The 26950-nt window shown below is 43.8% G+C and overlaps 1 protein-coding gene across 2 annotated transcripts in view; it reads right to left on the bottom strand.

Annotated features, from left to right (window-relative positions):
* Nucleotides 1–26950, bottom strand: part of MGAT4B (alpha-1,3-mannosyl-glycoprotein 4-beta-N-acetylglucosaminyltransferase B) — a 91783-nt gene that overhangs the window by 12049 nt on the left and 52784 nt on the right. For both annotated transcript variants that reach the window (XM_037906096.2, XM_037906097.2), the window contains exons 2-8: nucleotides 12774–12953; nucleotides 12002–12142; nucleotides 10970–11103; nucleotides 7866–7912; nucleotides 4597–4710; nucleotides 2052–2127; nucleotides 1057–1171 (exon numbers count right to left, since the gene is read on the bottom strand). In XM_037906096.2, coding sequence (XP_037762024.1) covers nucleotides 1057–1171; nucleotides 2052–2127; nucleotides 4597–4710; nucleotides 7866–7912; nucleotides 10970–11103; nucleotides 12002–12142; nucleotides 12774–12953 — 807 coding nt within the window. The remainder of the gene's footprint in view (nucleotides 1–1056; nucleotides 1172–2051; nucleotides 2128–4596; nucleotides 4711–7865; nucleotides 7913–10969; nucleotides 11104–12001; nucleotides 12143–12773; nucleotides 12954–26950) is intronic.

The raw sequence follows: 26950 nt of genomic DNA, 5'->3' as shown, positions 1-26950 counted from the left end.
ACAAATTTATTTGAGCATAAGCTGGGAAAACTGGTCTCTCTCCTTGCATCTCTAACGGAGTTTCAAGTAACCATGGATCTGCGCAGTTGGAGCTTATGCACCAGGATCACTGATGCTGCCAGTACAGTTCTAAAATTAGCATTCATTATAGACTGTTGCTAGCGAGTTAGCAACACACACAGTTATGAGTCTCACTGAAGTCAAGGTCAACAGCATGGAACACTCACACCAGGTGGGGAGGGGGCACCAGAGAGGTACGGGTGAAAATGGCATTCACGCACAGTTCTAGCATAGATTATTTTCCTGCCCTGAGAGTTCAGAAAGACATCAAACCCCGTTAAACTAACGTAGCCAACACCCAGCAGAGGAATATCCAAACTGCTTGCATAACCATACAGTGCTGCTCCTGAAACAGTTCTCAGCTGATGTAAAACTTCCTCCGGCCCACAGACTGATTGTGTTATGGCAGGTGCTTCTAGATCCTGTCCAACCAAGAAGCAACCAGTCACATCCAGGAAGCGAGCCTCTCTGCTGGGCCACTGGGTAGATTTACTTTTTTATTAAAAATGAATCAGAATATCAGTAGTTTAATGCTTGTGGAAGATGCAACATGGACAAGCATGGACTTGCACCGTCCCTACCCACTTGTAAGCAAAGTCTGGCAGGCAGCTTGGCCTGTTTTAACACAGCACATCAATAAAACTTTACGCCACATAAAAGGCAATGAGAAGTTAGAGGCAGTTGCTATTGCCATGCTCTGCGTTTTATCTGAACTGTGTCAACAGGAAGGTGACTGACACACAGGTTCTCATTCCAGCTGTGTAACTATCCCAGGGCCAGGAGGCTCAGGACAGAAAACTTTGAGATAGTTTATTTCCTGAGCAAGTCAAAGGGTCACTATAAAAGTGTTAGAAGAAGCCAAGCATATGGAATTTACCCTTACTATGGGAAAACATCTCCAAGCAAGGGGGTTGCTGTTTGTGAGATCTAGCCAGCTATGCGATAGCCACATTTGGAAGGTGCTCAGGGGGAGGGAGGAGGAAGAGAGTCAATTACCGATAAACCCAAGCTGTGAGAATTCCAGGATCATCCACTCCTCAGATGGCTGCTGCAGAGCAAAGTTCTTCATTGTGCTGAGATAGTTTGGTTTGGCTACAATGTCGTCCTCCAGCTGCAAGGGGAAAAGGAAACTTAGCACATGCAACAAAAACACATGTTTGTTCCAGTCTCTCCGCTGCACAACATTCAACACAGAGGGCAGGCGAAGGTGGTTTTGGCAAAGAGAGTTTATTGTGGAAACATACACTTCTAACCTAGTCCAACAAGCTAAGGGAATACTGACTCCTACTCTGTGTGAATCTCCACCTCTTCCATTCCTGGGCAAAATTCTTTAGCCTGTTTGGCCAAAGGGAACTTTAACAGCTGTGCTGGGTAAGCTGCAGCTCATACATGACAGCAGAGGGACTGCTACTTTTCTAGGCATTAGACCAGGTTCCATTGTAAAGCTTTTCTGCAGTGTGGCACCACAGGCTGGCAAATTTCAAAGTGAGCCATCCCTCCCACAGCTGCATGCTGCTCATAATGTAGAGCTAATGTGCTTTGTTTTCAGGAGACTCTACCTCACACTACAATGAAGACTTATGTTTTGGCTTACAAAGGATTAATCTAACCTGGTCCAAAGTAAATATCTATGCACGAGTGGGGGGAAGGGAGAGGTAGAGAGAGAGAGAGAGAGAGAGAGAGAGAGAGTGTGCGCACGAACTTGTTGAAGGAGAAAGGCAGGGGAGTTCCTGAATCAGACTTGAGAGGACTGGATGTGAAAGAGACCGCATATCCTATGAGTGTCACATTTGGAGAAGAGTCGACACCAGAAACACTCCAACGGCATTTGAATTAACCTCTCCCTTCTTCCCCTCCCTGACCCAAAGACTCCACTTTATGTTTTACACACACACAGACACACACACACACACCCACCCCTCCCCTCACTCACTGGTACAAGATACGTGTCTCAGTGAATTCATACATTCCCATCCCACCATCAAACTTACCTGCACATAGTAAATGCCTTTGGACTGGGCATACATCATTAAAAAGCAGTAATCTAGGTTCTGTTTAGTTCTCCACCTGCAAACCAGACAAATGTGATGAGAACACCGCTGCCTTACCATCAGTCAGCAGATGCTTCATCTGGGGAGTGTGACAGTCTGTGTACCCTTACATTCACCCCTTTACAGGACTATGATAAATTTTGTACAAAGCATACCTTGTAAGGTGTCATTTGAAAACTCATAATTTGCTAATCATTATTGTCCCGGTAAAGTATGTGTGGCAACACTGCATGTAAATTTATAATATTCCTCTGTATGGTATTATTAAGACATGTTCCAAGTCTGGGGGAGCAGCCTCAGATCAGTTCCCCAGAAACAAAAGGCTAGCCAACGCCCCAGCCAGGTGTCTACAAAATCAAATGAACCACCGCGTGGTTAAGTGGCCATTCTCTGGCAGGAACGAGGATATGAGTGAAAATCTACATCCTGACAAAGAAACAGCTGGGGGTTCCCATCCATACAGACTTTCTGCCTCCTGAACCTCAGTTGGAGGTGATTCCCAAATAAGAGAAACAACTATAAGAAGAGAGAGGAGACACCACAAATTATCCCTCCTTTTCTCTCAACGGCATCCACAACACCTGAAGAACAAAGGAAAAAGCTTTGGACTTGGGGGAGGGATCCTGACTACAAGGAATTCAGGCAGTAAGGCTGCAAGAACATGTGGCGGGAGAGACTTTGCTTTGAATTCACTTAGCCTGTTAAGTTAAGCGTTAGTTGCATTTTACTTTTATTTTCTTGTAACCCATTTCTGACTTTTATGCCTCATTACTTGTTGTCATTTAAAATCTATCTTTTGTAGATAATACACTTGTTTTATCTAAACCAGTGTGTGTTTTGGGACACTCCATTTGGGATAATAGGATGTGTGCATATCATTTTCTATTAATAAAATGACAGACTTTATATGAGCTTGCATTGCCCAGGAGAAAGCTGGGCAGTACAAGACACACATTTCTGGGGGAAAGTCTGGGACTGGGAATTTGCTGGCGTTGCTCTGCAGTGTAACGCATGAGCAGCTGGCCATAGCACTCATATACTATAACTGGGAGTAATTTACATGCTGGAGACTGTGTGTGAGCAGACCAGGAGTGGCTGCTCTCACAGCGAAGCAGTGTTAAAAGGCATCCCAGATTGGAAAACTGAAGGGACAGAGCTGTTAATCAGTCCAGATTGTACCCCGGGTAATATCATCATAGAATATCAGGGTTGGAAGGGACCTCAGGAGGTCATCTAGTCCAACCCCCTGCTCAAAGCAGGACCAATCCCCAACTAAATCATCCCAGTCAGGGCTTTGTCAAGCCTGACCTTAAAAACTTCTAAGGAAGGAGATTCCACCACCTCCCTAGGTAACGCATTCCAGTGTTTCACCACCCTCCTAGGGAAAAAGATTTTCCTAATATCCAACCTAAACCTCCCCCACTGCAACTTGAGACCATTACTCCTCATTCTGTCATCTGCTACCACTGAGAACAGTCTAGATCCATCCTCTTTGGAACCCCCTTTCAGGTAGTTGAAAGCAGCTATCAAATCTCCCCTCATTCTTCTCTTCCGCAGACTAAACAATCCCAGTTCCCTCAGCCTCTCCTCATAAGTCATGTGTTCCAGTCCCCTAATCATTTTTGTTGCCCTCTGCTGGACTCTTTCCAATTTTTCCACATCCTTCTTGTAGTGTGGGGCCCAAAATTGGACACAGTACTCCAGATGAGGCCTCACCAATGTCGAATAGAGGGGAACGATCACGTCCCTCGATCTGCTGGCAATGCCCCTACTTATACATCCCAAAATGCCATTGGCCTTCTTGGCAACAAGGGCACACTGTTGACACATATCCAGCTTCTCATCCACTGTCACCCCTAGGTCCTTTTCTGCAGAACTGCTGCCGAGCCATTCGGTCCCTAGTCTGTAGCGGTGCATGGGATTCTTCCGTCCTAAGTGCAGGATTCTGCACTTGTCCTTGTTGAACCTCATCAGATTTCTTTTGGCCCAATCCTCTAATTTGTCTAGGTCCCTCTGTATCCTATCCCTACCCTCCAGCGTATCTACCTCTCCTCCCAGTTTAGTGTCATCTGCAAACTTGCTGAGGGTGCAATCCATGCCATCCTCCAGATCATTAATGTCACAGAGAGCCAACACAATACACCTTTCACTTTCACCGGAGGAGAAGATGGGATAAAGAAAGCCTGTTCTTTACTATATGATTAGTTTGGAGTCACTGGAAAACAAGTGGTTTCTCGAGGTAAGTATCCTGTAGGTTAGCAGCTTTGTCTCAGTTTGACTTGTGGAAAAGACACATGGGAAACACAGCAGAGTAAGCCAAGCCACATGAAGCTAACAACAATGCATATTCACTAGCTCCTTAATTCTCACAAAAAGCAAACGTAAGGGCCTTGCATAAATCCACAGAAGTGTTTATCCCTTCTGAGTCAGGACTATGGAGAAAGTAAGTATTACTTATTCAGATTTTTAAGTCATCTGGTATTACCTGACTCTTTCCTTGGGGTCGCCAAAAGACTCCCGGAGACGAGAAAAGTCTGGATAGAAATGTGGAGAGGGGGAAATGACTTCCAGGAGACCAGAGTGTATTTCCTTGGGGAACCTGAGAGAGAAAGGTGGAAGCGAGCAATTGCTGTACCAGGCATAACATGACAGACTCAGACTGAAGTCACTTGGAAAACACCAGACCATGGAGCCAAACAAAATTAACCTCCAAGATAAAACCTCTATAGTAGCGAATGCACTTGCAGACTTAGTTCTAATAAAAGGACACCAGCAGGGTACTTGTCATGGGATTTTAAATCTCCTCTTCCCACGACTGTTTCTAACAGCCCCATGCAAGCCTGGAACTGAAATCTGTTTGTTTACTGGTATTTGTCTCTCTACTGCATGCAAACATGTTGATTTGTTATGGTAGGTTGCTCAGGGATGCTGGGCTGATAGCATAGATTTTCTTTTTTAAGTGATCCACAAGTGTTGTGTGTGGAATGCCCCAAACATTGGCAGGAGAAACGACACTCACCACATAAGGGAATCTAAGCCTTATTTCTTCCTTTCAGGTTTCTCCCCTCAAGTCACACTGTCCAGTTCCCTCTGTGCCACGAAAGTCCAACCTGGCGGTAAGGTGGCATCCCTGTAGGAGCCCCAAGTTGGCACGTTTGGGAGAGGAGAGGAATACCACCAGGGGTGTTAATAAGCATATGATGAGGTTTTGCGAAGATTCTAGAATATTTTAAAGGTATCTTGGCAAAGCCCCAGCACATGCTTTAAAAAAGGTCACTTACGAGGCCCACCCCCACACACTCATTCCAGTGGGTTCCCGCAGCAGTTGTTCTGAAGCAGAGTGGGAGCAGACCAGCTGCCACTTCAGAGGTGGAGGAACCTGAAGAAGCAATTTGGATCCACTGCTGCTGTCTAAGTGTCCCACCTACCACTTCTGCTTGGGGTGATCTGCATTTAACCCCTTAAAAATATTCATCTGTTTTGAAGAAAAACATAAGCATTTATTTGCAGGTAAAGCCCTACAGACAATTAGCGTGACCCCAGCAAATCTGGCAGACCCAAAGTCTGATTTACTAATATAAGGTGGATATACAGGTGTTTGCAAAGTGTTAAAGTAAATGCCAGTTTGCGGAGATTATATTATGCTTATTTGATAGGTTATCAAAACCATTGTAGTTGGTCTTAGCGGTTATTAGAAGACCCCCAGGAATTCTGCCTGTTTTCTACTGCTGATTTGATTTCCTATCGTGCCAGACCAAGCTACCAAAGTATATTTTCTGTTATATAGTTAAGAACAATTTAAAGGGTCACAGTCAATTAAAAAAAAGTCACTTGTCTGAAGTTACCCATTATTGTTACAAACCATATCCAAAGATTACTGTAACTGCAAGGGATTAGACAGAAAGACAGCTTTCCCCCAGTGTTTTACACTGTACATTTTGACAGCACTCTGTGTATCCTCAGTAAGGCTAAGTTTTTGTCATGGATATTTTTAGTAAAAGTCAGGGACAGGTCACGGGAAATAAACAAAAATTAACAGCAACCTGTGACCTATCTCTGACTTTCACTAAAAATAGCCATGGGAGCTCCAGGGACCCCTACCCCTGGGGCTGGGCTGCTGTGGGGTCCCCTTACCCCGGGCAGCTGGTAGCTGCAGGGTCCCCCCTCCTGCCTGCCGCGGATGGGCAGTGGCGCAGGGTCCCCCATCTGCTCGCTACAGTGCAGGGTCCCCCCACCAGGTTGGGAGCTGGGAGCTGTGAGGGCAGGGCTGGCTGGGAGCTCCAGCCCCAGGGCAGAAAATGTCAGAGAGGTCAATGGAAGTCACAGATTCCATGACATAATCGTAGCCTTAATCATCAGTTTCATTGTTTAACCCCTACAGTCAGTCAGTCTCCCTTATTTATGTGTGAGCATTTACGCCGCAAGGGGCGGAACAGACACGACTGACAGAGAGACTCCAGGACAACAGTCCCCGGAACTACTTTTAACTTGTTTTTTAAATGGGTAACATTTCCAGCTGACATCATGGCGTCCCTTTAAGTTACCGTTCCTCATGCAATGTCTGAAACATGGCTTCTCATTACAGATGCTTGGATGTTGATAAAGGAGCACTTGCGCTTTCCCTGAGCAACACACGCTTAGACTGTAGGCCACCCCCACTGAATTTAAGAGATAATTTATGAGTTTATTGGGGAGGGAGGGAATCAAATCACTAAGTTAATTAAAGTTTTAGACCTTTCACAGAGGGGCCCTTCCTTCGATAGTGCCTGGTAATTTCATCAGGGTACATCAGACTATCAGCTCATTATCTCCTGCTGAGTATACACTCCTGCCGCAAAAGGCAGAAGGGTGGATCTGTCTCACTTGCACAGCAAGACAGAGGGCTCTGTTTCAGCTCTTCTGCAAAGTGCAGTAGGAATACAATGCTCTTCTGCTTTTCTATTATTGGAAGCATGTCCCAACCCCTCTCCCATCACCAGCTCAGAAACTGAATTGAGCCATTAGGTCACATCATCCTTTTAGAAGTCTTGCTCTTAAGGTTCTGTGGTTCTTTGGAAACATGCAGACACGGAAGCTGGACTGGATTCAGAGTCTCTGTTGTTACAGTTGCTTTCTTCTTCCTCTTTGAACTCTGATGCTGCTAATGCCTAGACCAGCTCTCTAATAACCAAGTGTTGGAGAGAAACCTGTCACAGGTTTCCCTCCAACACTTAGCAATTGTGAAGCTGCAGCAGCCACTGTAACTCTGGGGCAGAAGTTTGTTACACTACATGTAATTCCAGAGAGATCACAGATGCAAAAAGGAGCAAGGAAATGGACACTTAGGCTGTAACAGCCTTATTTTGGTTTGAGATCATGTGTGCCAGTCATGCTGTTCACTTGCTCTAACTCTGTGAGCAGGCAGGATGCTGAACTAATCAAGAATAGACACCCCCAGGATTACTGTAAGTATAAATAATCCATCTTCTCATAACACAGGACAGGAAGAGTGACTCAGACGGCATGATCATGTGCATTGAGTACATGAAAGCACAAAACTGGTTGGACAAGATCAGAAAGAAGTTAAAGATACAATACCGTACATTGTTTTAGAATTAGATGAATTTGGGATCAGCTTAATTAAGAGACAGGATGAGACTCTGGAATTTATAATGGAAAAATCAAGCAAACAAAAACACATTTATTTTCTTTAACAAGGCTGTTACTTTGTTACAAGCCTAGTTCATATCAGGGTAACGAATGGGAATTGCTTACAAGTTTTTGATATTTTCTGCCACTCCAGTTGTATACTGTTCATCCGTCTGAAAATAAAAAATTAAACATTGTAAGAAGAGATCATTCCGTTTCAGAGAAACCAACCATCAATACCTTAAATTCCTCATCCGGATTTATTCTCTGCCCAGGCCTGCACCTCAGAAGCCACTGCTATTATTCCCCATTCTGTGCTGTCAACACTTCCATACTCCATTCATTCATCTCCAGGCCTTCTTCTGTAAGGCCCTTGTGCCTGAAATCCCCTCCCCATTTTGGTGGATCAAAACTGAACTCTTCTTCAAATCCCTCTGGTTTGGCCAGTGTTAAATCAAACCAAAATGCTAAGCGTCTGGGCCCAAGGATCGCTTCCTCCTCTATTTTCTGTACAGTGCCAAGCAGGCTGTTGGCATTCAACTAAATGAACAGTCCCCGACAGAAAAGGAATTCTACCCTCATCAGCAAAACAGAAGGGTTTCTATTATGACGTGTATTTACGTTTTGGGTTAATTTCAGCTGCAAACCCGAATCTCTTAGTTGGTCCTGAGATTTGTCCTGGTCACTCTCAGCAGCTCAGGGGAAAAGGGTAATCATGCTGCATGACACTAATATAAAAGATATAAATGCACAGACTTATGCAAGGGGCCAGTGGAGAGAAAATAAGGTCCCATGCTCTCTATTCCAGAATGCTGGATCAAGAGGCCTCCAAAGAGTTCACTGCTCTTGAAACAGCAAACACAAGTCCCAGGTCAGGATCTGAAAAGGAGGAGGGACGATGACTTTCACCATCACCAGGAGTAAGTGCTAAACAATAGCTTGCAATGTCCTGCTCAGTACGAGGTGGTGTCAGATTTGGTGCCACAGTGGGGTAAGGAGTGAGATGTCAGGGGTTTAGGCCAGAAGCCAAGGCCAGTGCTTTACCCAGAATAATGACAAGTCAAGTTTTTCTAGAGAGACAAGCTCTCCTTCTCAAGGGGTTCTCAGAACCACCACGAGAGACTAATTTCTTACCCTGGCAGAGCTGGGAAAACAGCTACAAAAAAGGAAGGAAGATGGCCTTATATTCTGGGAGTGGAACATACAACTCCCATCTGTCACAATAACTGCCTCAGCACTTGGCATCGGACAGCAAACACCACATCTGCCCACACATGCCATCCTGCTTTAATTGATGATGTGGGGGAGGAATGGGGCTCCTCACCACACTGACAACACATTGCAATGCAGCAATCCCACTCCATGAGGACTCTTCCTATTACAGCTGCGTTTAACTGCTCTGACAGGGACAGCTGTCACAGTGCCAATGCAGCTAGAGGACTCAGGCTGGAGTCTTATAACATAATAAGCAGGCTGCTTCCCTCAGTCACCCAATGGAATTTTTTTCACAACTTGTAGAAAGGAAGTTAGCTGCCACAGCCATAGCTGTTGAATTGGGAATTGGTTCTGAAATACTCTAAATTTTAGAGGCAGCCATTAAAACTCCCTCAGGATGGAGCCCGTATCATCACAATGATGTCAGTTCTCTTATCTTCTCCCCTGCCCCTCCTAGGACTTCAGTGGCAGCTTGATGTTGCCTAGATTCTTCAAGCTATCTGATGACTCTTCAAATCTCATACCATCTTTTACATCATTTTCTACCCTAGGCCTGAAGACTTGTGACCCACAGGCAGTGATGTACGAAGAAATGCACTGTCTGGACTGGGTGTGTAACAAGCATAGCAATAGTTCACACTTATATAGCGCTCTCTTGCAGATCTCACAGCACCTGACAGTTAAAAGGACAGAGTCTGAAGTAGTTTTACCTTCTATTGTTACCAGTAACATCTACTACTACTGTAACTGAGACATGAGAAAGATTTCCTCTGTTTTTGTGCATTTGGCAATTTATTTAAGAATTAATTTCACTGTTTCTCCACAATCAGTTTCCCCTATCTGTGAGAGTCTTTCATACTTCAAAAGAAGGACAAACTTTTTTAAAATATAGCGAGGGGGAAAAAAATTGGCAGGGGAAACTCAGTACCTGAAACTTCTTGCGAATCAATTTAAAAAAAAGTTAATTTCATATTGATGCTTCCCTTTAAATCCTCACAGGATCCCTGTAAGATCCATTTCACAGACATGTACATTACAGCACGAAGGCATTAAGTGACTGCCCAAAATCACAGCCTGACAATGAAGCAGTTTGGGAGAGAATCAAACCCAGGTCCCCCAGTCCCAGGAGGAACCTACTAATCCAACCCCCCTCACCTTAGCACTTTGGATAGCAGCCACTTGCTCCTCAAGAGTGTGCTTTCCTTTTGTATACAAAACACAAGCTAGAGACCTGTAAGCAAAACCACTCAAACCATCTAATTGCTGGTGAACAGGAAGCAAAGACAGGTATTTATCTTCACTCTGCTCCCGGCAACACACCCCTGACGTTTTGCTTGCTCAGTGGATTTCTGAAAACTATGACAAGCATTTTAGGCTTGAGAAAATAATCCAGAGGGGAAAGCGATGGAGAAAAATAACCACATAAACCCCTAGATAAAAGTAGCTCTAGTGGATTAACACACCAAGCTCCTGAATTAAGCAACTGATTCTGGCCCCAGGCATCAGTGCAATAAAATGTGCTAGTCTCAGCCTTGGAGAAATGGGCTGGGGGATGGCAGAGAAAACATGATGGAGGCATGGGAGGGCAGCATGAATGAGGTGGAGTGTTGTTTGCAGGGCTTCAGTCAACAGCTGCTTTGGAGTTTGTAGGAGTGAGGTTAATGAGCACAACTTAAATGAAAAAGATGAATGCAAGGGCCATGTTGGCAGCTATAATGTAATCATCTGCTAACATATTGACCCTCTGTAGAATAGCGCATCCAAGCACTGTTTCACATTAAAAACAGGCTGCTGGCCCCCATCAGGGGGATGTGCCTGATGAGCCTTGTCAGACAGCAGCCCAAGGTTGGGCTTATCTGCCTCTGCAGCGGTGGATCTGGCCCTCATCCATGAGAAGACATCCTGCTGTTTTATGGCTGCATGCAGCCTCTGGACCAGCACCAAGTCCCTATCAGACAGAGAAAGGGGATGAAGAGCTGATGAAGTGGGATAAATAGATACAAGGGCCATGTTACCTCAGCAATCATAACAACAATCACAGTGTCCTCCTTTTCCTGCTGGGTAAGCTCTGAGATCAGGGAGTTCAGGGTGTCCGTAAGGTATGAATGCACCTCTCGCTTCACGCTGGGGATTCCCATTACTATGGACACTGCTCAGAAACAAAGCAAAGTGTTTTCAGAAAAATGAACACAGGGCAATGGGCCAGGAAAAAAAACAAGACTGTTCACTCAGCCCCCGAGGTCTAACTTTCTACTTGCTTTTAGCACTATGTTCCATCAATAGGAAAATGGGCTGGTGACCAAAACGCCTGTGGCTACCAAGGGCTAATTCACTGAATTATCCCTATCAGCAGGTTAACTTTTTTTCTAACAAACAGTTTGGCCAGGAAACAAAAAGGAACGGTGTGCTAGCATGCAAGGCCCCCCTTTGAAGCATTCAGTACAGTTATTATAGCTTTAAGGCTGATATTTAGGAAATGCTCCAAAATGTTCCACTTCAGAAAGGCCTTTCAACCCAAAAAGACACTCAAGACTGAGACCTCTTCTGCCCAGAACAGGCCAACCAACAAAAACCTTAACAAATCAATGTTAAAAAAAAAAAGTAAATTAATAAAAAGTTAAAAAACAAAAAACAAACAAACAAAAAACCCCTATCCCAAGCAGAGTTTTTACCCCAAGAAGGGGGAAAGTGCCAGGGACTCCATGAAGTCCACTAGGGGCTTTGCCATTCCATTGACTTTACATGGGAGCGGCTCAGATACTATACTGATGGGTGGCAGTAAAACCCTCAGACAGACAGACAAGGGTCAAATAGCACTTTAGGGCTGGTTAAAGCACAGACAGCATCTCCCTGCACCTCTTAACTTACAAGGGTTACACTCTGCGCATCCACCCTAATGCACTGATGCAGTGAGGAAGCCTACATGGAATGTGCTGCTCTGCTTCCAGTCCTGCTCATCTCGAGCCAGGAATGGAGGGGAGTAGAAGGGCACATGTAAAGTGAAGGCAAGAGACATTGGATCTTACTGCTGCTGCAGCTGCTTTTACCTCCAGTGCGTCCCTGTCCCACATGCACAGCTGGTTGTAGACTGTTCTCCTTGGACAGCAAATGTGGCAAATGATGAAAGATGGTGGGAAGATGCAGCACATTCTTGTTGGTGATATTCCACAGTTTTAATTTGGTTTCATCTTAAAGAGGAAAAGGAAGTCAATATGCAGGATACCATACAGGGAGAGATCACAAGGCTTCTAGCAACAAAACCCCCTCACAGGGCAATCTGGCCATTTCAGATTATCACTAGATTAATCCACCCAGCCTTCTCAGCGTGCACCCACAATTCCCACTAACGTAAGTGGGAGCTGTGGGTAAAGGCACCGAATAAGGTCCAAAATCTTTGAGGGGAGGAAAATGAAGATCAATCGGACTTTATCAAAAAGATCCAATTTTCCCATCCAATCAACTTTTGCACTTTTAAATAAGAGAGGTGCACTGAGCAAATCTAAACCCTCCACTGTGATCTGCTTTTCATAAACATTCAGTAATGAGCACACAATGGGTGATAAAAGCTCCTGAGCAAGCAAGTTAGCGTATATTATCTGCAGAGGCTTGATTCAATGTCTAATGGTGCATGGCCATCTCCATTCAAATAGATTTTCTGAACCTCTTAAGCCCCTCATGCTAAATCGGAGGCGATCTGGACCTTGACCTATACTTGCTCTGGGAGCAACAGGATGCCCATCCTATCTGCAGCCCCAGACAAACACACACCTCACTACCTCCTCTATAGCAACAGCGTCTCTCTGTTAAAGTCTGATTCACCAGATAAACTGCTCCATGTCCGGTTTACATCTCGTAGGGCCTGCTTCTCAGAGATAGCTCTCTTTATCTCGTCTAGGACCAGGTTCAACTCCTTGGAGCGCTTTAGGCTCTCCTGTTCAGCAGCATGCAGACGGTCTCTGAGCGCTAGGAACTCTCGCTGATAGATATCCACAACCTCACCTGTGGAGAGAGAAGAGAGAGGACAAACACCTTTTTCTCTTGCTGTGACAGGTTCTAAAGGCAAAGTGTCGTTAGTCATCCATTCTCCCGCTCCGTAGCCCTAGGCACCAAACCTAAAACAGAGGGGGAGAGAAGCATTGCCAAATCACTGGCTGATTTGGAGGTAACTGCTCACCCATGTGTGCTTCACAGCAAGTAAAATTCTCAGCGCACTGGCCATTTTACCTGAGGGCTCTATCATGCAGGCAGAGCTGGTAGCACCACTAACTAATGTGGCCTGGCGCTTCCCATTAAAGCACCCTTTTGTCAGTGCTTATAACTTTGCCAACCCTTACCTGTGAGGGAAACTGGGAGTGGGATGCGGGAGAACAGGACTGGGACCCAGTTGCCTGGGGGAGAGACACCAATTTGACGAGGCCTGGGGGGAAGATTGGGAGTGGCTGGACAAGGAACCAGTGTGGGAATGAGAGCAGGGGAGACAGATCTGCCAGGAGCTGGGGCATGGGTGGCGGGTATCGTAGGCAAGGGGAGGCTTTGCCTCCTCAAACAGCCTACCGTGGCCCCGCCCCCAGGCCAGCGTGCCTCCTCCCGCGACTCGGGGCCGCCAGGGCGGCTGGTGCTGGGGTGTGCTGGCTGCCCGGAGTCCCAGGGCTGAGGCCTCGCCCCGCAGCCCCTGGGGCTGGGGGGGGGGCCACGATGGGGGTGCTTTGGGTTCCTGCGGGGGAGGGGGAAGTAGAAGGGGGGGTGGCAGAAGGGGAGGGGCGTGGTATCAGGCACAAGGGGAGGGGCCGGGGGCTAGCGTCACCGGTTGCCCATGAGCTGGGGTGTAGGTGGAAAACCTGGACTGCCTGGGCAATGAGATGAGTGAAGGAGCCAGCGCGGGGTGAGGCTGGGGAAGGAGCTAAGGGATGAGGACTGAGATTGGATGAGGGGCCCCACAAGGAAGACCAGGACTGGGAGCCAGTGAATAGGGAGGAGAAAGACTAGACAGATGAGATGTCACCAAGCGGGGAAGTGGAAATGGCTGGGTAAGGAGACTGGGGACAAGGAGTTGGGGCAGGAGTGGGAGAACTGGTACTGGACTGTGGAGGGGGAGACAGGTGGGAATTGGTGCTCTGACAGATGGGGAGACCAGGACTGCCTGTCAAGGAATCTGGGACTGGGAAGAGTAGCCTGAGGAAGTGGAGACTGGGACAAGGAGCCTGGGGTTGAGAAGAGCCAGGGGAGGGACAGGCTGCAGGAGGCAGCACAGAAAGGGTCGCGCTTGGAGAAGAGTCTGTGCCCACTAGAGCACACGCCCCTCCAGAGCTTGGAATGGAACCTAAGATTCTTGTCTCAACATTCCTCTTCTGTCAGCACATACTTGCAAAACACACTGGCAGAGTGGGTGTCTCACCCCCATTCATCACTATTATTTGTATTACCATAGCATGTACAATCCCTAGTCATGGACCAGGGCTCCATTTAGCTGGGGACTGTACAAACACAGAACAAAAAGATGGTCCCTGCCCCAGAGAACTTACAGTGTAAATATAAGACAACAGATGATACAATACAGACAGATGGGGGAGTATAAGGAAACAATGAAACAACATTGGTCAGCGTGATAGGCAGAGAGGTTTCAGCACCGCAGCAGCTCAGCTGTTGTCAAGTTTTTGTAGGTGCCATGGAAAAGGAGAGTTTGAAAGAGGCTAAGGAGGTAACTCTGCAGATGGTTGGGCGGAGCTCCTCCCAAGTGCAAGTGGCAGCATAAGATAAAGCACAAAGGTGTTTGTTTGCAAATTTAACAAGTGAGCAATGGAAGCAGGCATCATGGGCTGATTGGTGATGAAAGCTGACATCTCGATAGTGAATAAGAAATAATACGTAGTGAAGAGACAGGCCATGAAGAGCCCTGAAAGTGAAGACAAGTAATTTACGTTTGATGCAATAGAAAGGAGGAGCCAATTACAAACTACTGCTCCTATCAGTTACTCTGTTATCTCCAGTGGCAGAGATCTATGCAGTGGATCTAAAACTTCCAACCCTGCTGATGACCCATGTGTTCTTCAATACGCCGCCACATAAGGGAATTTCTATTTTTGCAGTTTGCTTTTTTACAAATTTAGGAAATTACGTATAAGAAACCTTGCTTAAAACATGAAAATTGCAAAATCAAGTACTCAAAAGTTTGGAAATGCAGAATTAAGTCTGCCCGTGCAACCAAAGGACTCCTGGCTCATTCGGTGCACAGGATGACTGAATCAGGATTGTGTAGTAAAGGAGACTCTGGTCTGTAGGATCCCTGCCTTATTTGTTGAGGAAGTTAGAAAGGTTGTAGAGAGTGGGTAAGAAATAGAAAGGATGGTCTTATGGTGCTGCCCTGGACAATTAAATTCTATCCCTACATCTCTGCCACAGAGTTCTGATGTGATGCTGGTCAAGTCATTTAAACCAAACTGTTCACAGGTGACCATTAATTGTATGTCCCTCAGTTTTCTATGTGCCCAACTTGAGACACTGCAGTCTGACTTGCAGAAGTGCTGAGCACTCACACCTAGAATAGAGTTGGCTGGAAAATTTCCAATGAAACCGAGTTTTGATGGAAAATGCAACTCCATCAAACTGGAAATGTCTTGTGAAAACAGTTCAGGTTTGAAGAAATTTTGTCAAAACACAGGCAGGATTCTGCCAGATACCTGCCCGGGTTCCCTACCATCTTGCCTGGTGGGCTGCTGGGGACCAGCAGCTCCAGGGCCTTTCTGCCATGCCAGGGTTTCAAGGCTTCCTACCACCCCAGGCCTAGCACAGGCACCATTAATGCTGGTACTGAGCGCTTGACTTTGTGACCTTAATGGTGTTATTTTAACATTGGTTTGTGTGCGTAATCCCATTTAGAATGTTAAGCATTTACAATTCTGTCTCAAGTCTATACCCTGGAGCAAGAGTCCAGAATCTACAGGCAATTATAGTAGTAAAGCTATATACGCACAACCTCGATTTCTCTTTTCGACTCAGTTTTCCAGGAGTTTAATATATAACCTGGCTGATTTTAAAGTCACCTTGGGTTGAAAATGTGCTATATAAAAACTTCCCATGTTGTTAAAGATTTCCTACAAAGGAAAAGAAATTGGGCATTTGCCCTTCTCTGCTTCTTTATAATGTACTGTATAAAGGTGACCTGAAAGTTGGGTTTAAAAACAAAAGAAAGACATTCCAAGTGTGCGTGAACTAGAAAGCATGTCCAGCTGTGCGCACCTGACAGCATACGAGAGCCTGAATTACAATATGCATGCCTCCAAGATTCTGCAAGTTTGAGAGCACATGTCCAAGAGATGTTTATGAGTCAGAGAAGAGGGGGCGTGCACATGCAAATGAGCATTCGTGGGTGGTATGTGGGGTGTATGGAAAGGGTGGGCTGGCAGATTTTTGCCTGTCAAATCTTGACAGTTCTGCAAGGCTGAATTAAGCCATGAGAGCTCATGATACACACGCTTTGTTCCTCCAGCAAAACTAGAGGAGACCAGCTTGATGCTCCTGATAGCGTTGGCTTCTCTTTCCCTTCCCTCCAATGCCCCCGCGTTTTCAAAAAACACACAAAACAAAAAATCTTTGGAACTTTATTTAAACAAAACAAAACAAAACAAAACACAGCACATCCTGGGTCTCTTTTATACATCACAGGGGAACCAAAGAAGGCACAAGCCTGATTAAAAAAAAAAAATCCTTTGTAGGTCACAGCTTTAAGAGTCCCTCATGGCAGCACTTTCATCTTTTGTTCATGCCGCATTGAGTGATTTCCGTATATGAAGCAGCTCCAGAAGCTTCTGAAAATGACAGAGCTATGTCCAAGTGAGGGTGAAGTTATCAGAATTTCTTTGAACTGGCTCTCAAATCGCTTTGCAAAAGCGGATGCCGCCACACAAGACGATGTTATTGCTTTTACTATGGCAACAGAAAAAGACACAAAAAATAGCCTGTCTCCTGCATGAAACTCTCCAGTTTATTTTCCACTCTCCAGATAGTACTATGTGCAAACTACAGCGTCAGAGTAGCAGCCGTGTTAGTCTGTATTCGCAAAAAGAAAAGGAGTACTTATGTTCAAATAAATTTGTTAGTCTCTAAGGTGCCACAAGCTTTCGTGAGCTACAGCCCACTTCATCGGATGCTTTCAGTGGAAAATACAGTGGGGAGATTTATATACATAGAGAACATGAAACAATGGGTGTTACCATACAGACTGAATCCCTCTGTCTCACCAGGTTGTCCTCAAGTAACACAGAGGCTAACACAAAACATTTTTCTATCCCTGCCTGAATCCATTTATAATCTGTTCAGTTATACCATTCTGTTTTATTAAAAAACAAAGAAGTCTTTGGGACAACCCCAAGCATGATAAGAAGAACTGGGGATGAGCCACTGTGTCCCTGAAGCGGGACTACAGTGTGGCATCCAAGAAGTGAGGAAGCTGGTAAGAAGGAAAAACCACACTGGTTACATTAAAATTCTAGTTTAAAAGCTCAGTAATAACATTGCTTCCTCGCTTCATAAATATAAACTACTTGGATATACAGCTAGAAACAGTGCAACCATAACTCCGACCCACTCCAGGATGGGGTGTGGAAATCACAGCCAGGACCAAAAGCCAAATCTCCAGCTGTGTCCATGGTCCCAGCTGCTTCAAGTGGATCAGTGTGAATAATTAAGGACAGGGTGCAGGACCTCAGATTGTGTTCTTAGCCAGATGGCAGAAGAAGGCTCTTGGGATGATTAAAAAAAACAAAAAACCTGTGGGTGGAGTGGGCATTTAAAGAACTAAACAGCCTTTTGTTAAAGTATTTTGTAAGTTATATTTCTGATTAGAGATATTAGCGAGATAAGGAAGGAGAAGTAATATCTTTTATTGGACCAACTTCTGTTGGTGAGAGAGACAAACTTTCGAACTTACACGGAGGCAGTCAGCTACACAGTAATTTAGACAGGTCTTACCCAAAAGGTGGTGATAGAGAAACAGCTGCTCCCATGCCTTGATAGCTTTCCCCTGCAGAGCCCCACATGGCTCAATTCTAGCCCTTTCTTCTCCCCCTCCACTTAAGAAAACTGCTACTGGAGCTTGTAAGAGGACATGGACTTTTACACCAGTTAACAGGTGAAGCACCGCTCTATACCACATTCACATCAGACACCAACATGGGACCAGGGCTCTGTCTATACTGAAAAGAAGAGGATTGCAAGAAATCACTATTTGGTATGCTTGGAAGCTGCAACGCTTGTTCTGTGTCTTGTGTTCTCATACAAGTATCTCTAGGCATATATTTAACAGCAGTTACTTTTATTTCAGTGTGCTGATATGCTATTCTGTGCAGGCTTTAAAAAAAGACTGATAAACAACGGGTGCTCCACAAGTACAGATTTTCTATTCTCTATTTCTGACCCAAACTGTCCCCCATTTTACACAGATTCTTCAATAAGGGAGGCAGGCATTGCGAAGTTTTAATTTTAAAAATGAAACCACCTAAGTTTAATGCACAAAATGATAGGAAGTTTATTAGAAGCATGAAAAGCACGTTTTCCCCATTTCAATATCTGCAGTGGAAAAATGGGATTTTAACAAACTTTTACACACAGTCACCCTGGACTGAGGGCAAGAGTGCAGCCAGCAAAGCTAAAGATGGGTTTTCTTTTTTAGAAGTTATGAATGCCCCAAAAACATTATCTTACAACAAGACTGACACACACAACTAAAACACTGCCACATATAATCTGCACTTCTGCTTATGACTGAGAATGAATTATAGAGGAAAAAAGGAGCTCTTTTTTTACCTTGCTGACTATGGCACTGGCTATGTAAGCGTTTTGTTGACTCCAGAGGCTTAGCTTGGTTCTGCCGATAGTTTACCACTCTGCAGTTTTGTAAACTGGCTGGACTGAAATTTCCAAATACAATTCTAAATATAAGTTAGGCCCCTTAATGAGAGAGAAGATTCCTAAAATAAGAAGCAGCTTACATCTTAAAACATAAGTTATAAAATGCAGTTTCCAAGGCATGACACGTTTTCAGTCAATTCTGTAATTAATCCTTTCCCCTAGCTGGAATTTGCCGGGAAAGTTAATTTTCACTCCTATTACCCCCAACCCCCTTCTAACACGTACACACACATTTCTTTAAAGGTTTAATAATTTAAGCAGATGAAACCAGGATTTTGGAATTTGTTAAAAGTTGTGAAGCTCTCATTCATATAAAACAGACTATACTAGGATTAAGGCTGTGCTGCAAGGTTAAAGAAACCTCATTAACTTAAAAATTACACTCCTGCTTTAAAATGTTTTATCTACTTTTACAAGCAACAGCTAAGATTACTGGAAAAAAATCCCCCCCCCCCATTTACTTTGTGCATTTGACAGCACTTTATCCATAAGCTGTTCTACGTTTTTTCCCCTCTCTAAACAATTAGTTTTCCCTTTTTTTGTGTTTGAGTTTTTCACACTGCAATGTTGCAAAAAGAGAGAGAATTATTTAGAAATACATGAAAAAAATTCTGAAAACCACAAAAAACTGGCAGGGGGATTCAGAGGAGGGTGTAGTATCTGAAATTTTTTTTTTTAGGTTGCTGGTGTCTAAATCAAATACAGGCAGATGCCCATGAACTCCCAAATGCTCCAGAGTATTGCTTTTATACCATTTATACCTTTTAACTGAGCCAAACAATACACACAAAGCATCCAGTAAGGAGTAAAAATAAGAGCTATTTAAACAAGACTGAATATTTTTGTGGCAAGAACTGTCATTTACTATATTTGTACAGTGCCTAGCGCAATGGGTTCTCAGTATGGTTGGGGCAACTGCAGTAGCAATGTTAAGTACTAACAACCCAAACAACATAATCTAATCTTTCCCCCTCTCTTAATAACTAAAGATGGATAGTGGGACCTGGTCTGCAAAGACTGGAAACAGGGTTAAGGGGCAAGGCGTTGCTTAATGGATTTTTTTAAAGCACTACACTCTGCTCATGTCAGAGTTAAATGGAAAATGTCACTGATTATTCATTCACTAATGACCTGCTTGCTCAAGCAGACAGCAGTACTTTTCATTAAACTGGAGTGCTGATGCCCACTTGTAGCAATTTGCTGCATTTCCAACTAACAGTAGAAAAAGTGAAATTGTATCTAACTTTAATGCTTCTATTTTATAAATGTCTATAGGAGGCTTTTCACTTCCCTGTGAAGTTACACATGACCCTGTGATTTAATTACAGTGCCTCCTGCTTGGACAAGTGAGAACTAAGGCATTAAAGCAACTACAGAACGATTTTATTTCTTCTGGATTACCAATCATGCCATTTTGTAAATGTCAGCACATAATGTATAGTTGGAAGATTCCTCCCCTTGCCCTCCCAAAAGAAGAGCCCAATTCCTGAGTGACGGTAGGTATCCTCTGAAAAGCCATTAGGAAAAACAGACTTCGCTCTGACACATAAAAGCAAATTCAAAACACAGAAGGCAGGACTTGCTTCTAATTAGGCTGAACAAATTTCTGTGCTAGTGTGTGTTCAAAATAGCTCCTAGCTACACCTCTCAAACGGATAGATTCTGAAAAAAAAAATCTACATTTTTTCTTCCATGGCCTCCAAGTGTAAAAATAATTGCAACGGTAGTTCTCGTAAAGTATCCGGAGAATCAAGCACATTGAGATCCAGACACAAACTCTCACTGTACCTACCAAAAAACCAAAAGTGTGTCTGTTACTTTGTGGCTTCCCTTTTTTTGATATACAGTATATTGCTGCAAAGAAAGCAAACATAACATAAATTGACCTGTGACATAGTGCATGTCTGTGCTAGGGCAGAGATTTGACGGTACAAATGGGATACCTAGTGGTATTCTGATACCTAGTGAACATTCTGTACTGAATGAAAATCTACAGGCCTGGGAGAATGCCAGGTTTCACACATTGCTATGTTTGATCCTCAGCCATTAGCGATAGTCTTTTTTGAAACCTACCCCCATTCAGGAATCAAAGTCAGAATTGAGAAAAGTTATTCTACAACACAGTCCACCATACAGTCCACACAGGGGATGGCTCTGTTTGCAGACTAGCTACTGAGTCCCAGAACAGTCAGCTAGCTCTCAAACAAAGGTGTCACTCATTATCTTACTAGCAAAGTTTTTGAAAGCATAACTAGGCTGGCAGTCAGGGTAACTGCATTAGAAGAACTAGAGTGACATTTTTCAGAGTCACTTAAATAGTTTACTGTCTCACACAGAAGGCCCTTCCCTCTGGCTTCCTTCCCTGCACTGCATTGCTCTTTAAAACAATGGCAAAGATTATTTGTTTTAAAAGTGTGCCTAAAGTTAGGATTCCAAGTCCATATTTAGGCACCTGTACAAGCGGCCTGATTTTCAGAGATGCTGAGCAGCCCCCACTGAAATCAATGGCATGCATACATCCTGGTTGTTTTGGTGATGGTGGGACCCACTCACATGTCTTTCATGACTCACTTAAGGAGATGAAGGAAGAAGATTGAAACGTTTGTTTGGGGAAATAAAATAAGCTTTATATGGACTCTGCAAGCAGATCAGAAACACTGAAGCAGATAAAATTTTGGGCCAGCTAAGACAGTGCCCATTTAACATCCAAATACTTCACCACCACCGAGAATTCTCTGTGGCTTTGCTCTTCTTAAATTGATATAAAAACAATGACCATGTTTGCTAGTTGGGGAGGGGAGGAAGCAAGGTTACCAGTTACTCATAGGTTTTCAGTTTCAATGTTGAAGCAGAGATAGAACTTTAGAATTAAGCAGGGGAGTCACACAGAATCACAAGTGCAATTAAAATTCAGGCCTTGTGAGCCTCTGAGACTAGTCCACATCCACATTTGTCAGGAGTTTTATGACTTCTATCTGTATTAGTTTTTAAAACCGCAGCATAATCTCCCAGAAAGACCTTTGTGCATTTTAAATATGTCAGCATTTCAGGACAAATTAGCTTTATTTTTGTTCTTTGAAGATAACTTTTCCCAGCAGAGCATATTGATGTCCAAAGCCTGAGATTTCTCCACCTTAGTCTTTTAGCAAGTGAATACCAAGTCTTTGCAAACTGCATTTGCCACTCCATACAATTTTATTAAAATTAAAAAGACCCAGATTTTTTATCTTTATAAATCTTGGTTTTGGGAGGGCAACTACATATTTTGATTATTTTGTTGCAAATTCTGGAGTATTGTGAAGCAAATGCTCATTCCTAAGAACAAAAAGGTAAGGAAACAAATACAATTAGCTGGAAAGGAAGTTCAAGTTCTCTGCTTACAAGCCAAGCCTAGTTAGTGCAGGTAACTGCAAACTCTCTAACAAGGAATTTAATTCTAATCTGAGAGAATCACCCCTTCTCGTTTTATTTCAAATATGGGTAAAATGCTTACCATCAAGCTAGAACAGGTTATATTTGCCTCCGACACACTGTAGCTCTAACATGCAAGTGTCTGATCCTCAGGCCTTGCTCGTGGGCATAAATAAAGCAGATATGGGCACTCAAGTAGCTAATATTACAATTCAAATTACATATGGCAGACTTGCAATACAATTTACTAATTCCAGACACTTTTTTGCATTAGTATCACAAGGTGGGCTTGTCTGGAGTACAAAGGCCAGTACTTTAAAATTCTCACAAAAACGGTGAGGTTGAGTAAAGGTTGCTAGACAGCACTGTCCACAAATGCAAACTGCAGAAAGCGAAAAAACAAGCTGTTAAGTAATTCAACATCCCAGAATACTCCAATCCTCAGTCCCCTTCTCAACTTCGGCCACCTCCCTGATACCACTCACATCTCACCAACCTCATCCCAAGTAAGCCAACCAGGCACCCCTGCACGCAGACTACATTTACCGGTTGCGTGTTCTGGCAGTTGAGTGAGTTATATATGGGTCAGTGTAGCTTTCTTAAGTTATCCTGTATGTTGTTCTGGTTCAACAAGTTCCATTGAACCAATGAGTTTGTGTGTGTGAAATTACTGTCCCAAATTTGGGGACTAAATTCGATTACTTAAGTAAAAAGAGGAATGTTAGTTCTTTCTAAATGCAAACCTCATTGCAACCAGAACTATGAGCGTGAAAACCCCTGCAAGGATTACACAGGTATCAGTAAAGACTACAGAATAAACTGCTAATGCCAACGAGAATAAGTTTTTTTCTTTAAATTAGACCTCCCGTCTGCTAGTTGTTCCTGGAAAGAGGAAAACTGCTGCATGAAACATGATTTTAGATGTATCCCACAAGGAATCTGAGCAGAAGGCAATTCTGCTGGACCATCTGGTGCTATAGATCATGCTTGTGACAGCTTGTAGCATTCAGAGTGAGTTCAAGAAAGTACCGATTTACCAGGAAATCAAAATACTTAGCTGTCCCCTTCACTTAGCTGAATGCCAGATTCAGAGCAACAGCACAGTAACTACCCTCACCAGGAAGATTCTTGATTGACAAGGTGTCTTCCTTGATGCAAAAAGTCTAGAGACAAACTGGGGAACAATATCTTATTACTGAACTATTTTAATTTAATGGGATATGTATACTCACACAAAAACCATAGAGAACTCCCTAACCTCCCTAACCTCAAGGTTAGCAAAGAAGCAAACTATGTAACAAATAAATCATGTCTCAAGGCCAGATTTTCAGGAATGCACAACACCTACAATGGAAACTGGATTTTCAAGGGAGCTCTGCTTTCATTTGAGGATCCGGGTACTTCATTTTCGTGCCTAAATGCAAACTGAGCTTTTTAGAAAATCTGGCACCCAACCACTACTAGAAACCCCAAATTGGAATCAGTTACTTTATATTTCAATATCTAGGTAAAATTCAGGAGACAACAAAACAGGAGAAAAAAGCATCCAATCCTTAACAGTCATGAAGTTAGTCCTTATAACAGGCCCATATACAAGTACCACATTTTGTTCAAGAACTTGAGTGTCCAGACAAAGACAAGCATCAACACCATTCAGCCACAGAACAAATAAAGTCGTCTTCCCCCCTGTCAGGTAACAGATTCTAGGGAGTGCCAACATTAGATTTAACAGCTCTTGTTGTGTCTTCTCAGCGAAAGATCAGATGAACCATTGTGTGTATATATATTTGAAATGCCAGCACCCACTCTCTCTCTCTCACACACACACACACAGTTGGTCCAAAATAGTTGGCAGCCAGTATCAAGCGGAGTGCCCCAGGGGTCTGTCCTGGGGCTGGTTTTGTTCAACATCTTCATTAATGATCTGGATGATGGGATGGTTTGCACCCTCAGCAAGTTCACGGATGACACTAAGCTGGGGGGAGAGGTAGATATGCTGGAGGGTAGGGATAGGGTCCAGGGTGACAGAGACAAATTGGAGGATTGGGCTAAAAGAAATCTGATGAGGTTCAACAAGGACAAGTGCAGAGTCCTGCACTTAGGAAGGAAGAATCCCATGCACCGCTACAGGCTGGGGGCCGACTGGCTAAGTGGCAGTTCTGCAGAAAAGGACCTTGGCATTACAGTGGATGAGAAGCTGGATATGAGTCAACAGTGTGTCCTTGTTGCCAAGAAGGTTAATGGCATATTGGGCTGCATTAGTAGGAGCACTGCCAGCAGATCAAGGGAAGTGATTATTCCCCTCTATTTGGCACTGGTGAGGCCACATCTGGAGTACTGCGTCCAGTTTTTGGCCCCCAACTACAGAAAGGATGTGGACAAATTGGAGAGAGTCCAGTGGAGGGCAACGAAAATGATTAGGGGCCTGGGGCACATGACTTATGAGGAGAGGCTGAGGGATCTGGTTTTATTTAGTCTGCAGAAGAGAAGAGAGAGTGGGGATTTGATAGCAGCCTTCAACTACCCGAAGGGAGGTTCCAAAGAGGATGGATCTAGGCTGTTCTCAGTGGTAGCAGATGATAGAATAAGGAGCAATGGTCTCAAGTTGCAGTGGGGGAGGTCTAGGTTGGATATCAGGAAAAACTATTTCACTAGGAGGGTGGTGAAGCACTGGAACAGGTTACCTAAGGAGGTGGTGGAATCTCCATCTTTAATGGTTTTTAAGGCCTGGCTTGACAAAGCCCTGGCTAGGATGATTTATTTGGGGTTGGTCCTGCTTTGAGCAAGGGGTTGGACTAGATGACCTCCTGAGATCCCTTCCAACCCTAATCGTCTATGATTCTATACCTACCTTATAATATGTACATTTAGCACTATAACAATTTATCCTGAGTGTTTTTCCTGGATCCATGCACATTCTATGGCACAATTCATAAAATTTAAAAAGCACATTTTATGCCACACAGAGGCTGATTCTGTTTCCCATGTCTGCACATCTGTGAGAATATTCATGGTCTAGTTAATTTGCCCATCAGCTCCCTATGCCCCCCAATCACAGCCTATCATGCTTCCCCTAACCAAAAAAATAAAATAAAAAAAGTTCAGTTTTATTTTGATTTATCCATAACCAATACCACATTTAAGATAATTAAAAGCTTTGAGTAACCTTGAGTTACTTGCCTCCCTTAAATAAATATTGTATTTGCAATAGCTGGATAAATGTTGTTTAAGTAAGTGACACATATCTATTATTTGTTCACAGGATATCAGCATTGCCACTTTATAAATATCCCAAGTGATCATTACTCCATGCTTACCACCCATCTGATTTAAGCCACCTGAGAGCCTCAAGGAATTCCAGATTATAAATCAAAAGCCAAAGAAGGGATATGTCTCGACCCATTTTACAGTATTAGAAGACCTTATGCCACAATAGGAAAGCAATATGGACAATCATTGGTAATACTGGGAAGCTCATTTTCGTTTATCATTGGAAACTACTGCTAAGCTCATATGGAGTTAGGAGATCCAAAACTAAGTAAAAAAAGGAGGAGATTTTCCAAATCACTATAACACACAAGTGTTCTGCTCAGAGGTAGCGTATCACAGGTCAAACTGCCACCCTCCCCTATCCTGAGGGGTGACAGTGGTCTCAAAATTTGTTTGGGGTTTATTATTTAAACAAAGTAACTACTATGTCTAGAGTCCTGCAAATCCACAGATATCCACTTTATATCCATAGATATGGACCATCTGTGGACCATTTTTGTGAATCATGGATTGGATGCAGATACAAAATTTGTACCTGTGCAGGGCTCTAACTACATCTATTAAATAGCCTATCAGAGCAGTGAAGAGAGATGGGATTAAAAACCCTAATTTGGCTGGAATCTTATTTTATACAATAGCAGTTATATACAAAGGCACCATTTGTAAAACCCAGGAAGTTACTTCCTTTTATGAGCCATTTTCAAAGAACTCATGGCTGATGCAGTATGACACATTCTCACTAAACAACTGCCTGGAAATAGAAGTTGTTATTGACTAAGAACTCTAGAGAGTTTTCTAATTTTCCAAGTCTACTCAACAGCCATTATTTACATGTTTGTGTATTTTTCAAACACGTAAAGCCCAGATTCAGAAAAGCATCCACTAATCAAAAAAGCACTTAAGCACCACTGACATCAATAAAAAGAAAAGGAGTACTTGTGGCACCTTAGAGACTAACAAATTTATTTGAGCATAAGCTTTCGTGAGCTACAGCTCACTTCATCAGATACATTCAGTTAGTCTCTAAGGTGCCACAAGTACTCCTTTTCTTTTTGCAAATTCAGACTAACATGGCTGCTACTCTGAAAACTGACATCAATGATACTTAACTTTAAGCACATGCTTAAGCACTTTCCTGCTTTGGGGCCAAGACTTAAGGGAGACTGCATTTCCATATAGGCAGTGATGAGCTGCCAGAAGCTGAAGAACCGGTTCCTTCAGTCGCTCCGGGTCTTCGGCGGCACTGAAGGGCCCGCTGTCAAAGTGCCACCGAAGGCCCGGAGTGAGCGAAGGACCCGCCGCCAAAGTGGCGCCGAAGGCCCGGAGTGCCGCCGGGTGAGTAAAAATTCTCAGGGGAGCTTCCCCAGCCGAGAGCTCAGGTGGGACGGACAGGACGGTCCAGCGGGCCA

This window comes from Chelonia mydas, chromosome 8 (assembly GCF_015237465.2).
Source record: "Chelonia mydas isolate rCheMyd1 chromosome 8, rCheMyd1.pri.v2, whole genome shotgun sequence".
Lineage (NCBI taxonomy): Eukaryota > Metazoa > Chordata > Testudines > Cheloniidae > Chelonia > Chelonia mydas.
The sequence above is the reverse complement of the archived record's forward strand: the minus strand, read 5'-3'. Positions and strand labels throughout refer to the sequence as shown.